Here is a 13589-nt window from a genome sequence, read left to right on the forward strand (position 1 = left end):
TTAATTTTAATAACAAACGTGCTTTAAACAATTATATTTGCAAAGGTAGCGTACAAATTATTTAGTAATTTTATTAATCTAAAAAAGTACTTTTTTAAGTTTGTACGAATAAAAATTCAATTTTTCCATGTCTGGATAGACAATAAATAACGGCATTATCATTGCCATTATCGTAAACTAAAACAGCATTATCTTATAGAGTTGCTAGTTTTAATATTAGTAAGTAAGTGCTGTTTATAATAAATTACTATATATTTGCAACTAATATTTATTTGGTCGATGACAAGGCGAATTCACGTAAGGTTGTGGTGAGATATACTAATTATAATTAATTACCTTGGGTGGTGGCTGTTCGGCAACAAATATTTTTGTTGGCGAAAAACAAATATTTTTCTTAATTAAATTTTTTATGTACATACCAATTATGCAGCTATTTAAATAAAATATTATTTGTTTACAAAATGATTGTTATTTTCAGATTTTTTACATAAATAATTGAAAAACTACCGAAGTTTTCTCTGTTTTACCGAACATTTTATATAAAAATTGTAAACAATAAGAAACTTTGACAGCTATGTAAACCAGGCGTACCACCTTATGTGAATTCGCCTTGGTCGATGACGACAGACAACCAAATAGACTCACGGACAAAGTAAATTAATAAAGTAGCGACACGAGTTGTTGTACAACAAACGTCTACAAAAACCACAGGCAATTTGTTTTTGTTCGAAATACTCACTTGTCAAAATTTGTTTACAAAAATGAACCAATAATTAATGGAAAATATGGCATTATTGTTGTACTTTCCAAAAATATGTTGTTATTTATATTAAAAGTCACAGAGTTTTCTTTATTTTTTCAAAATTAGAACATTTTTAAAAATATTATACACTTAAAATACACTTTTTCACATTAAATACAACAAATTACTCAGAAATTTGTACAAAAGCAAGCGTTAAAATGAAAACAAATATGGCAACATAACCATTTTTGACAAGTAAGTCCACAAAAAGCAAGTTTAAAAAAATAGTCAGCTGTTCAAATGAGTCTACTTTATAAATTTACTTTGCTCACGGAAAGAAACTTTGTTTCGACAAATTAAAATAAAATTTATATTTTCGCACTTTTATAAAATTTTTAAAGGGTTTTATTAATACTAACTACAAGGTAAGATTTATTGCAGCTTACATATTGTTTTGACAATTAAATTGCACACCATCTACATATGTATGTATTTATTTTCTCTATGACAACAATTACAAACAAGCTGACATTTATTTATATTGAATAATTTACTTCTGTTTCTTTCAATTTCAGTAATATTAAAATCAATATTCAAATATAATGGTGGGACATAACAATTTAACACTGTTTATAAAATTATTAATTCTTTTACAATTTTAGTCTCAAGAAGTTGAAGAAATTCTCAAACGTATACAGTCACATAAAGGTGTTGTCGGTACTATTGTAGTCAACAACGAAGGTAAGAATGAAATAGGCAAGAAATGAATCATTCTTAATGAAAACTCCAAAAATAAGGCATTCTTAATTAAGGAGCTAACGCTTTCTAAATTACAAAATCTTCTATTTTGATGACATATTTAATGAAATTTTTTTAGGCATTCCAGTTAAATCAACTCTTGATAACACCACAACAGTGCAGTATTCCGGCTTAATGAGTCAATTGGCCGACAAAGCTCGAAGTGTTGTGCGTGATCTGGATCCATCAAACGATTTAACATTTTTAAGAGTTCGTTCCAAGAAGCATGAAATAATGGTTGCTCCTGATAAGGACTTTATTTTAATCGTCATTCAAAATCCAACTGACTAAGCTGCTTTTTTGGTCATTTCATTATGTTTAATTAATTATACACGTTAATTTGCAAAACTAAACAAAAATCCTCTAAACTATTAAAAGAACCATTTCCCGCAAAATTTTATTATATTTTAATATTTTATAAGCTAACAGTCCTAAAGTTTTAAATAAGACCAAAAGTCTAGTTTTTATACCTTTTGGCAATGTATAGGTATTACCTATTACACATTTTGGGAATGTAAATACAGGTATATACTTATATTTATTATAAATATACCTTGCCTTTGAGGTTACCCCATACTCGATTCGTAACATTAACGGTATTTTGTTAATGTTATTTAAGAATTAATGGTAGTGAACTGAAAGGATGTTTTAACACTAATCAAAATGTAGCTAATAAATAAGTAATTTATTTGTATAAAACGATTATCAGTTACAATTTTTTATACATAGACTTGTATATGTGCGGTTGCTCTCAAGTGCTAGTACCTTGTTAAGTATACCGTGACGATTATAAAATAGCGGTAGCTTATTTGGTAACGGTAGAAGATCTGAAAAGAGATTTCAGCAGTTGGTAGCTAACCTTGTTTGAAATCACTGTGTTGACCATTCAAATTCGAACATTTTTTTTGCTTTATCGCAATCGTTTTTTGCCATCTTAAAAAATATTTTTGAATTTTTATGAATATAGTGTTGCCGTACTGCAGCGCTCATACAACTTGCAGGAAATTCGATATTTTCTACTGGCAAGCAAATACTTGCATGTGTAGGTTAGGTTTACGGGAGAAAAAGAAATTCTTCTTTATTAAAAGTTGCTGATGTGAGTGAACCATACATATCTAAATATACAACAAATACAAAAATATTTTTGATCCCTGTTACAATGAAAAGGTGCTCAAAAATGCAACACTGTTTTTAGGCTGTGTAGTCATCGCACATCGTTCATTTTGAAAAAAGGTTGGATACTTTTTTCAAATATAAGCCGCTACGTTGAAATATGACCGGAGTTGGACTCTGTTCAACATACGATATAGATGCTTCGACACTACATCCTCTCTATAAATAAAAAATAATCGGGGCCAAACTTAGTATCCATTTTTGATTAGCCCAGGATGTACTGAATACAAGGTAACATCTCTAGCCCAGCTGATCATAGTTTACAATTTTTAATACATAGACTTGTATACAGGCTTAAACCGCACATTTGTCAAACTCCATATAAAAAAATTTGACAATCGTGCGGTTGCTCTCAAGAGCTGGTACCTTGTTAAGTATACCATGGATTAGCCCTTACAATGACTAAAAACGATTTTCATTTTATTGATGATCCCTTATAATGACTAAAAACTATTTTCATTTTATTGATGACTACTTAATAGGGTTTTGAGAATGTCATTTCCGAATTTTGAGAATTATCCAAGTAACAAAAGATTTTAAGGAAATTCAAATTATTGCTAGCAAAATTTCAATAATTATTTTTCAATGTTATAAATTCTATTAAAAATGTACATTTTTCACAAAATTAATCATAATTATTGTGAAATATAAGTTATAATAAAATTGTTTGTTTTATCTAGGAAGCTAGATCTTTTATCCATTTTATTCCAATGTTATTGTAGTAATATTATACGGTTATTTACAATTTTTAATATCGCTGAGAATTTTAAAAACACAGCTGGAAACTTAGTGATTTTAAGCCGCCGGTGAAATTTTTGATGACAAATGTCGTTTCCGAAATTTTAAGTGTCAGCGGCCGCCGTCGTTAATGTTTGTCGGCGCAGGTCTTTGGCTCGCCCTGTTTTTTCCTTGTCGTTCGTGTGAAGTTTTTTAATTGAATTTTCTTCAGTAATATTAAATAAATATATGCGTTCTAAAATACATTAAATTATTAACAATAGTAAAATATAAATCATTCTTAGAATTAGTAGATCAAAATTAAACGGAACAACTTAAGTAAAAAATTAAAAACACGTTTCACGAACACAACTTGCAACTCAAAATGGCGTAATCGCTGTAACAAATCGTTGGAACAAAAGATTAAATTTCACAAAAAAGTCAATAACGAATTTTCTGCAGAAATAATAAACTGACAGGAAAAATTGTAATATCCACTCCAAAAGTTTTTATACCTATAAAATATATTTAAAACTACGTCCGTATGAGCCTCAAGAAAATGGAAAATATATATTTATGAGTGATCGCTTTTTCTTTCATTTATCGACGGCTGGCATCATAAGGTTGGCTGTAAAAGTGTATATAAAAATAAAATACAGTGGGGCAAGCTTTAATATTGTGAGTAAAAATTATCTTTAGTGCTGAATCACAAGCGCTTTCTTTATGTCAAATACAGTGAAATTTGTTGATTCTTTAAAAGTTAATTTAATGCGATTAATTCAAAACGAAAATTCAGCTGATAAAATATATGTAATATATTTAAATTTCTATGTATATTGTATGTATATTTGTACATACATAGTATATATGTATAAATATACGAAGATATGTGTGTATACATATGTATGTACGAGTTTATAAATTTCAGCTTTTAAAGAGCAGACAAAAATTGATATTCCATAAAATGCATTTAAAATGTGTACATAATATGTTGTATATCGTGCACTAATCACATACTCATACTTTGAGGTATGTAATATAACTATGTAGATATGTACATATACGATGTTTATGTACTTCAAAAAACGAAGTATTTTATAAAAAATCTTTTGTTTGAATATGAGAAAAAATAGTATGTGTTTATAAAACAGGAGTAATCATATTAAAAGCAAATACTGTATCATCAATTTATTGAAGTGCATAGGTATCCTTTTTTAATTCATACATATGTATGTAAATAACTTCTATGAATGCTAGGTATGTAATTTTATATGTAATTTTTTATTTACAAAATATAAAAACAACTTAAACTTCAAATATTTTATTAAAAGAGGCTTTATTTGATGTATCAAGAAATAAGAATAGGAGAAATATGGATAATATAAACCGAGTCATATAAAGGAAAGACTTATAAAATATGTCTTAGATCATTTTATAGTGAATATATATGTACATATATACGTAAATAAGAACACAATGTATCCCAATGGTTTCTAAATAAAATCCTTAAAATTAAAAAAAAAAACTTGAAACCTTCTGTTATCGATTTTGATAGAAGAAAAAAACATCTGTTCGATGAGAAAACTAAACATTCAAACAAAGCAACTAACTATACGTACATTCACATACAAATATACAAAAACATTTGTACTACATTTATGTATGTTTGTGTACACATGTACAGAACGAATATATGTATGTATGTTTACTAAAGTATCTTTGTATGTACATTTCTACATATGTACATATGTATGTGCATATAACTTTGGTGCATATACTTTGACAATATCGTATTAATAGGCTGAATTTAATATATCTAGTTACAACCTACGTTTTGCAAAAAATCGTTCTGTTTTAGAAAACGTCCATAGTTGTGCGTTTTCTATTAGGAAATTACCTCGATGATCTTCATTATTCGATTGGGGCAATTGGGGTCCTTTAATAAATAAGTGTTTTACATACACATATACATATAATATACGTATACTATATTTAAAATATATATTCCGTTAAAAATCCTTTAAATAAGCAAGTATCACTGTTGTATTTTTCTTGTCATAATATTATTCACTTATTTTTTTAATCTAAATATCGCTTTTTTTTAATTTAGGTATCACTGAAAATATTGCCCTATGTTCGTTAGTTAATTGGTATGCCTGCAGATCGTTAAATTCTACACCAAAACCGAAAATATTAAAAACAGCAGCTTGAATGGTTTAATTAGTCCTGTCTACAATTGCTGTGACAATGCTCATGAACATATAGAATATATTTTGGAATGAAAAATAGTGTGTGGAAGAAACAGCAGTAATATATATAAGAGAACGAACAAAAATTAATACATCCATGCGTTTAGCCAACCTGCCTACGATTTATTGACAAGTAGACAACCGAGTTTTGAATATATTGTTCAAAAAGTTTAAATTAAACATCTACAAGCAACAAACATGTGGTACATAGAAAAACTTAAATGATTTACATATCTCGATGTGTATGTTCCTTTGACGAAGAGAAATCATAGTGAAATAAATCGAGTTGAATATAATTTATTCGGATTTCCAAGAAATCGTTCTGACTATTTTCTCTTGCCAACCATACTTTCAGTTGTGGTTTGAATTATAAGTCTCACACCAACGAAATAGATAAAACTAAAGAAAATAAATAAAGCAACTTACAAAGAAACGCATAAACTGTGCATAAACTGTGCCAAACAAATTAAAGTTTAATTTGAAGTCCTACCACTAAAAAATATTACCATTAGATTATCAATATAAGAAAATTTATAAAACAATAATAGAACCACACGATTCCAAAAATTCACAAGGTTTACTTTTCCCATAGAGATCAGGGAATTCGGAATATACATTTAAGAAAAGAATAATTAAACAATATACCTCGCGTTAGCAAAATTCCAAATGAAAACATTACTTTTAAGTTCGGACGATATTCAAAACTTTAGGAAACTTATTTACGATCCAAAAGTGGCGAATTTGGGAACCTCCAGCACGGAGGACGCTAGTTTGATGGCGTTACAGTACTATCTCAAGCATCCCGGAAATTACACTAGCTCGGCTCCATCGACAGCAGCAATAACAACATCACAGGTTCAAGTGCAGCGATCTTCACAGCAACAACAGTCAACTTTTCCGACGACCGTCACCACAAACCACAGTGTTACCACTCCACAACAACAACCCAGTGTTGTCGTTACAAGTAGCAGCAACAGCAACGGTGTTAGTGCCCAAGCTCACGCTCACGGCCACCATCATTTACTAGCTCAATCACAGACACAACTGAAACAATTGCAGTTGAAACAGCCAACAATACATCAGCACCATCAACATGCTGCCAGCTTCCATCATCCATACTATCAACAGCATACATCGTCAACTCCCGCACATACGACAACTCATGCCACCCACGGCCACAGTTCCCACAGCACTGCCCACAGCCATAGCTACAGCCACTCGGTGCCTGTGCACGCACTCAATCAGAACTCAAACTTCTCAGCAGCAAGCAGTAGCACTGGAGGAGGGACAGCATCTAGTCACGCTCCCACTCAACAGTCAAATACAACAGGTTCCAGTCTATCTCCACCTGGAACGACAGCCAGCGCCCGTACTACACCCGCCAGTGGATCCAGCAGCTCAGGTGCATCGACTAACAGTACTGGCGGGACCAATGGTCGAGCAAGCGCTGTTAGCGGAGCAAAGAAACTGAAAACAGAACCTGTTTTGTCACAATTTCACCAAACAGAACGCCTGTCATTTGCCAATGCCCAGGTGACTTGGACTGAGGATCACTGGAGACGTGTTGTCTTCCAGGACGAAAGAAAATTCAACTTGGATGGTCCTGATGGATTTTCTTATTATTTTCACGATTTGCGCAACTATGAACGAACGCTGTCGCAAAGGCCCCGCGGCAACTCTGTGTACATATATCTAGTGATAACGGCTGGCGGCCCCATTCATTTAGAAGTTTCGACTGCAAAATTAAAAACAGAAACGTGTGTTGAGACCATTCTAAGGGAACGAGCTAATATTGTAGCTAAATTAGGAGGTAATGCCGATTTTTTCCTACAAGATCACAATTGGACCACAAATGCATTGCCCTCTGTTCAGGAGTGGCTTAATGCTGAGGGTATTAAAACCCAAAAGTGGCCAACGGTAGCGCACGATCTAAATATAATGGAGGGTATATGGGGCTGGCTTATACGAGAAGTATTCGATGGAGGTCGGAAATTTTCGCGTAAAGACGATTTGATATTTCGTATACGCGAAGCGTGGTCTCGACTGCCAATGGAATTGATAAGTAATTTGTATACAACGCTGCCAGAACGAATGACACAACTTTACTGTACCCGCGGTGCTTACACAAACTGTTGACAGCCGCTGGTGGTTGAAAGGTTTATCGACATCATTACTAACATTATCATCATCGTAATCCTGTGCAGTATGCTGGCTTTCTTAAGAAAATATATTCTTGTAAATATCAAATACACAACAAACAAAAAAAATGAAATTAAAAAATCTAATAATAAACAAACACATGAATAAGGGCGGGCCATATGAAAAATATTTCAATATAATAAAACTAACAATTTCATAATTAATCCATAAGTAATAGTTAAAATAGCAATATAAGAATGTTTCGCTATTGAATGAAGTGATAAATGAACAAATTTACAGTTCGTTCGTGGCGAAAAGCGCGCTTCGAATCGCTTGTGGGTGTTTTACACATACACCCACATACACACTCACTACATATTTTGATCATCTCAAACTCCTTTGCATACAAACACAAAATACTTACATCATACTAACTCTTAAACTTAATCTTAATCATACTTTCCGAATGAATGAATAAATAGCTTTAAGATGTGCAACAAAATATACATTTCAATTTTGTGGTACCAACAATGGATGATTCAATTATGTAATGAAATAACTCAAAACCCTCAATTGATGTTGTAAAAACTGAAATAAATAAGTTTTCTCAATACATTTTGTTAAAATTAATTAGCAATTTTACATCCTTCTTATTTATATTCCTTTCTCTTTAATCGCTTCACTTTACTTTCCCTCTCTTCTCTTCTTCCCTCTTTTTATACACCCTTCCTTCATTTTTCTACCAATTTCAAGTGAATTATAAAATATATTAGTATTTTAATAGTTTAATTTCTAGTTTATTATTTAAGTAGGAAACCAACCACCCTTTTCCAAATACATTTTGTAGCTTGTTTTTCCAATTTTATCATTATTATTTTTTATTATTATATTTACTATTATTTAAATTTTTGTATAACTTATTTTTTTTGTTTTCAAATTGTTTTTGTTTTTGGTTGCATTACAACAACAATTACTACTACTACTACTAAACGAACAAAATTATTAATCTATATATAAATATATGAATAAATTGAAGTAACTAAAGTATTAAAAAACAATTATAACAGAAAATTTAAAACAAAGAGAATTTTTGTAGGTATGAAAACAATGAGCTAGAGAAAATAATAAAACTTTAATATTAATTATTAAAACACAAAAACTGATGCTTTTATTATACTGAATTTACTGTAATACAAACAAAAAAAATAAATAAAACTACAACATCCATCAATATAAAGTAAAATAAAATATCATTAAAATTCAATTTGTTTAGAATAAACGAACAACACATGCAAAACCTATAAAACAAACAATTGCAACACCTAAATTATTAATAAACTAAATTGTGCGTTTGTTCAACTCCTTTACAAACAAAATAAGTCTACAATTACTAGAAAAATCAGGTTAAAATAAATGAAAGATTAAACTTAATAACCAATAGATATACAAAAAAGATACATACATGAATAAATACATAATACAAATATAGAGAGTATATAAATATTTAAATTACGAAAGAAGTATGAATAAATACATCAAATACATGCAAGAAATTATACTAATAATATATATATATATATATATATATATATATATATATATATATATATATATATATATATATATATATATATATCTTAAAACTTTCTCCAAAATACTAAATACTACTATTTTTTAAGGAATAGATACAATTATTTTAAGTTTTGGTAAAATGTGATTATGTTTGTTTAAGAAATAATGAGAGAGAGAATTTAACGATTTCAAAAACAAATAAAAATCAAATAAATTGCGATGAAATTAAAGCACCCTGAAATACGTAATCAAAAATAATGAAAATTGTGTTTTTTATATAAGATAATATTGTAACAGAAAGTACATTTTTTCGAATGCAAAATAATTTATATAATTCATCAGAGACGACAACTAACGAGCAGAAAGAATTCCGTTCGTTCATCTTCTTTTATGGTATCATAGGGAGTATAATGTTCACATATAAATTTCTTAAATTGGATCCAAAAATAAAAACTACTAAAGAAAATAACTTTCAACAACTTTCTATAAAACAAATATCATTTCAATGTGTTTGATTTCCATTTGCTGCATATAGTAGATGACTTTCGGAAAACTCTACATTAAATAAAAGTCCAACCTTTAAGGTTTGTTGGTCGATGAGTAAAAAACCTAATTTTATTGAAATATGTATGTATTATATAAAATACACTTGATAAATATAATTGCAAATTTTTAAAATATAAAAAGTAACATTATGGATTGATTCGTTACTGCTGTTTTATTGCATCACTTTAGCATAAAGACGACTCAAACTGGCGGCATATTAGACATAACTGAAGTTAGGCAGACAACCATTGACAGAAAGCTCATTATTTTATTCATTTCTTTTTCGGATGAAAAAAGTTGTTGTTCTGGGAATTTATTGTGTTTTGAATGATGAATTTTGTAATCAGCAACTATTTGTTTGCAATTGTTTATATTTTGTAGTGAATTTTATTTCAATGATTATTTGTAATTATATTAAATACGCTTTTAGTTACCACAGAATAAAAATTATTGTAATAATTAATACTTATTTTTTGTACAATAAATTTATGTATGTATGTATGTATGTATGTTCGATCTAACAGACACTTTTATGACAGTAAAGACATTAGTGTACAATAATGTATATTATGGGACATGTTCATACATTTCTATTTTTAGGAAATCTGGGCTTTTATTTAATGATGCTGTGAACACAGGCTGGGCTGCAGAATGGCATATTTTGTTTCACACAAAAGCGTCCACCAATAAGTGATTTACCACAACCATTCCCAGCACATATAAAACATGAATCATGCCAATGAATGTCCCCCCATGCGACACCTTGATCAGATGGTCCAATTGGTTGGGAGCAGCGCTGACAGGCAATTGCAAAATATTCATCATAACACTTAAGACACAGAGGCATATTCGATTTTTCATCCGGAATGTATTGTTGACCGGCCAGCGGCAAATCGCAGTGATAGCAACAAAAGTGCTTTATGTGGAATGTTGCACCTTCAGCGGCAGTGTATTCTTTAGTAAATATTAGTTCGTCACAAGCCTTACAACGCGGAATTTTTAACTTTAGGGCCAGATCACGACCACAAAATACTTGACCTCCATGGAAGAAATAAACCAGATCTGCAAGAAGTTCGCGACAAGTATAACATTTAAAGCACTCCGGATGCCAGGCAATCTCTTTTCCTGCTCGTTCTGCCTTTACTGCAACTTCGCCAAAGTTAATCGTTTTTGAGCAATCACGACATTTCAACATAGCTGTCGGTGGTTCTACGTTAAATTGTTTATTTTGCCGCTGAGGATGTTGTTCGGTAAGCGACAGGCCTTTCATTCCTTTCGACACCTCAACTGTTGGGTACATATTCATCTCTTGAATTCCTGGTATGGACATAAGTTTACCACTTAATGCGTTTACTTCATCAGTATATCCCTGTGGAATTGTGCTCTGAATAGGTGTCGATGGTTTGGAATCAAATCCGGAATCAGAGCTTTTCGAAACACTCAATGCCTGTTGTAAGCCCATATTTAACGGCGCATAGGCTACATCTAAACTGTTGGGCAGTGAGGTGACATACTCACGCACCTCCTCATATAAAGGACGATTGATGTGCAATTCCTGTCCCAATAGCTCAAATGGTTTCAATAGCTTACATTGATCATAATTAATGTTCTTTTCTTGTAGATCTGAAAAAAGTCTCTCATAAAAGGGCGCATTTAAAACGGCACTTTGCAACATATCAGTTGATTCAATGCCAAGTTGTTTAAGTTTCTCCTTAACTGGATCACTTAAATTCATTTCAGCAATGCCGCGGGACGACATGGGTATTGACGTGGTCATTAAAACCGATTGAGGTTTCTTCGTACTCTTGGCAATTTGCACAGCCTTTTTCAATGGTTCCGATCGAATAATTTTTGCAAAAATTGGATCGCGTTCATAATCCACATTCGGTGGCAAATTGCAATCGTATACAATAGTCGATGCATTTCCAAACTGAACCTTTCGAATGGGAGTATCTTGCAACATTTGTGACCCTGATCTTAAATTTGCTGCCGTTTTCAAGGGCAAAGGAGAATTAAATGATAAATCGTTGCTAAATTTCGATGGTGTTTTTAAAGGAGAATTGAACGATGATTGGTTAGAGGGCATTTGTGTACCAAATGCATTTTCTACTTCTTTTTTAGCAAATGGGTTACATAAATATTCCTTACGAAGATCGGAAAGTGGTCCCAAACGAGGATCTCGCGAAATGTCCAAATTTTTTTTCTACATTAAAAAAAATGTGTCACTCCTTTAATATAATACAAAATTGAATACTTACTTTTAAAACTCCAAAAATTTTGTCATATATCGGACCATTAAGTATTAGACTTTGTACAGCAGCTTCATTTAGTCCTCTGAGTTTTTGCTTAATTGCAGGCGTCAATTTCGATTCAATTTTTGCACTAAATGGTGCATCGCATATTGCTTCCGAGAATACTACAAAAATTTTAGGATAATCACAGGGCAAATTTTCTGTAATGGCTTTTGCAAGTTTTTCATTGGATAAAATCGTTGAAAGAGTCTCATCAACAACAGGTGTTTCTTGCAAAGCATGCATTACCTCGGCATATTTGCCTTCAACTTTATTGGGAGTGCTTATAGTACCTAACATAGCATTCGCATAGTTTCCAACACGAACTACACTGCCCTGACCCACGCAATTGTCTCGAATCTTTTGAACATATTGTTGCAATTGATCTGCCTCGGATTCAGTAAGATTATCGCAAAAACCTGCATCCAAGTCGTGAGGGGGAACCTGAAACTCCAACTGTTGTTTTCGCTTAGCGGCAGCTTCACTGCCGGCAACCGGTACATTTGCACTACCTAATTTCTCCATGTAATCAGCAGCAAGATCCGGTGCTATATTAGGTGGTATCCATTCGACTTTAACGGGTTGGTTTGCCAAAGTTTTAATTTTGATGACTTATAAAAGAAAAACGAGAGCATATGGATATGGACAACCTAATGTAACGAATACTCTTCAGGAAATAGATACATATAGTATTATTACTTACAAGCAGGCTTTGAACGAATTTGTCCAAGTATCTCAAATTGAGCCCAGCCCGTTACTTCGTCATCCGGACACATATGCTGATCCTTTCGGCACTTGCAATTACGACAAACCTTACGCCAAAAATGCAAATCTAAGCCGGGGCACTTAACGCCACACTCGTTGCAAGGGGCACCAGCTCCGGCTTCATGGCCCAGTTTAGCCCTTTTCAATTTCTCCCGCCTGTCTTCCAGCTTTGACAACCAATCCGGTGCAGCTGGAGTTTCCACGCACGAATTATTATTGTTATTATTGCTCATATTTCATCAACAATATTCTTCTAGTCACTGATCACTTTACAATTATTGACTGCACTATTCTAAACCAGATTTGTTTTATTTGGCAGAGTTGCCAATAAAAACCAAGTCTTTGTTTTATTTATTTTATCCATTCATCTGTCAGTTTTCTGCTTTTTCAATTTTTAGGATATGATATATTACACAGTATGTACACAGTATTATAAATTATAATTCGATCCAATATTATTCAAATTTTTATTTAAATATAAATATCAAAACAAAATGAATCTGAATATCTGTTTTCATATGTATACTCTTCTTCTTTATAGACATAATGCCAACGATGCCAACTATTCGTAATCACCATTAAAACGTTAATATTCAA

General features: G+C 31.6%; 3 protein-coding genes across 3 annotated transcripts; 2 read left to right on the plus strand and 1 right to left on the minus strand.

Moving 5' to 3' along the window:
• Positions 1–590: 590 nt before the first annotated feature.
• LOC119600081 (dynein light chain roadblock-type 2) lies at positions 591–2234 on the plus strand. The gene is made up of 5 exons (XM_037950123.1): positions 591–640; positions 1070–1167; positions 1318–1347; positions 1405–1483; positions 1620–2234. Exons 3-5 carry the CDS (start codon positions 1345–1347, stop codon positions 1829–1831), a joined length of 294 nt encoding a protein of 97 aa, XP_037806051.1. The 5' UTR covers positions 591–640; positions 1070–1167; positions 1318–1344; the 3' UTR covers positions 1832–2234.
• A 1329-nt stretch (positions 2235–3563) lies between these two features.
• On the plus strand, positions 3564–8977 carry LOC119600080. The gene is made up of 2 exons (XM_037950121.1): positions 3564–4108; positions 5541–8977. Exon 2 carries the CDS (start codon positions 6346–6348, stop codon positions 7813–7815), a length of 1470 nt encoding a protein of 489 aa, XP_037806049.1. The 5' UTR covers positions 3564–4108; positions 5541–6345; the 3' UTR covers positions 7816–8977.
• A 973-nt stretch (positions 8978–9950) lies between these two features.
• On the minus strand, positions 9951–13306 carry LOC119600107. Its single transcript, XM_037950174.1, has 3 exons — positions 12931–13306; positions 12195–12838; positions 9951–12139 (listed from the first exon to the last, which is right to left on the minus strand). The coding sequence occupies exons 1-3, from the start codon at positions 13223–13225 to the stop codon at positions 10550–10552; spliced, it is 2529 nt and encodes an 842-aa protein (XP_037806102.1). The 5' UTR covers positions 13226–13306; the 3' UTR covers positions 9951–10549.
• Positions 13307–13589: the final 283 nt, after the last annotated feature.

This window comes from Lucilia sericata, unplaced genomic scaffold, assembly GCF_015586225.1.
Source record: "Lucilia sericata isolate MDLA Ls3-8-SP2 unplaced genomic scaffold, ASM1558622v1 Contig000104F_arrow, whole genome shotgun sequence".
Lineage (NCBI taxonomy): Eukaryota > Metazoa > Arthropoda > Insecta > Diptera > Calliphoridae > Lucilia > Lucilia sericata.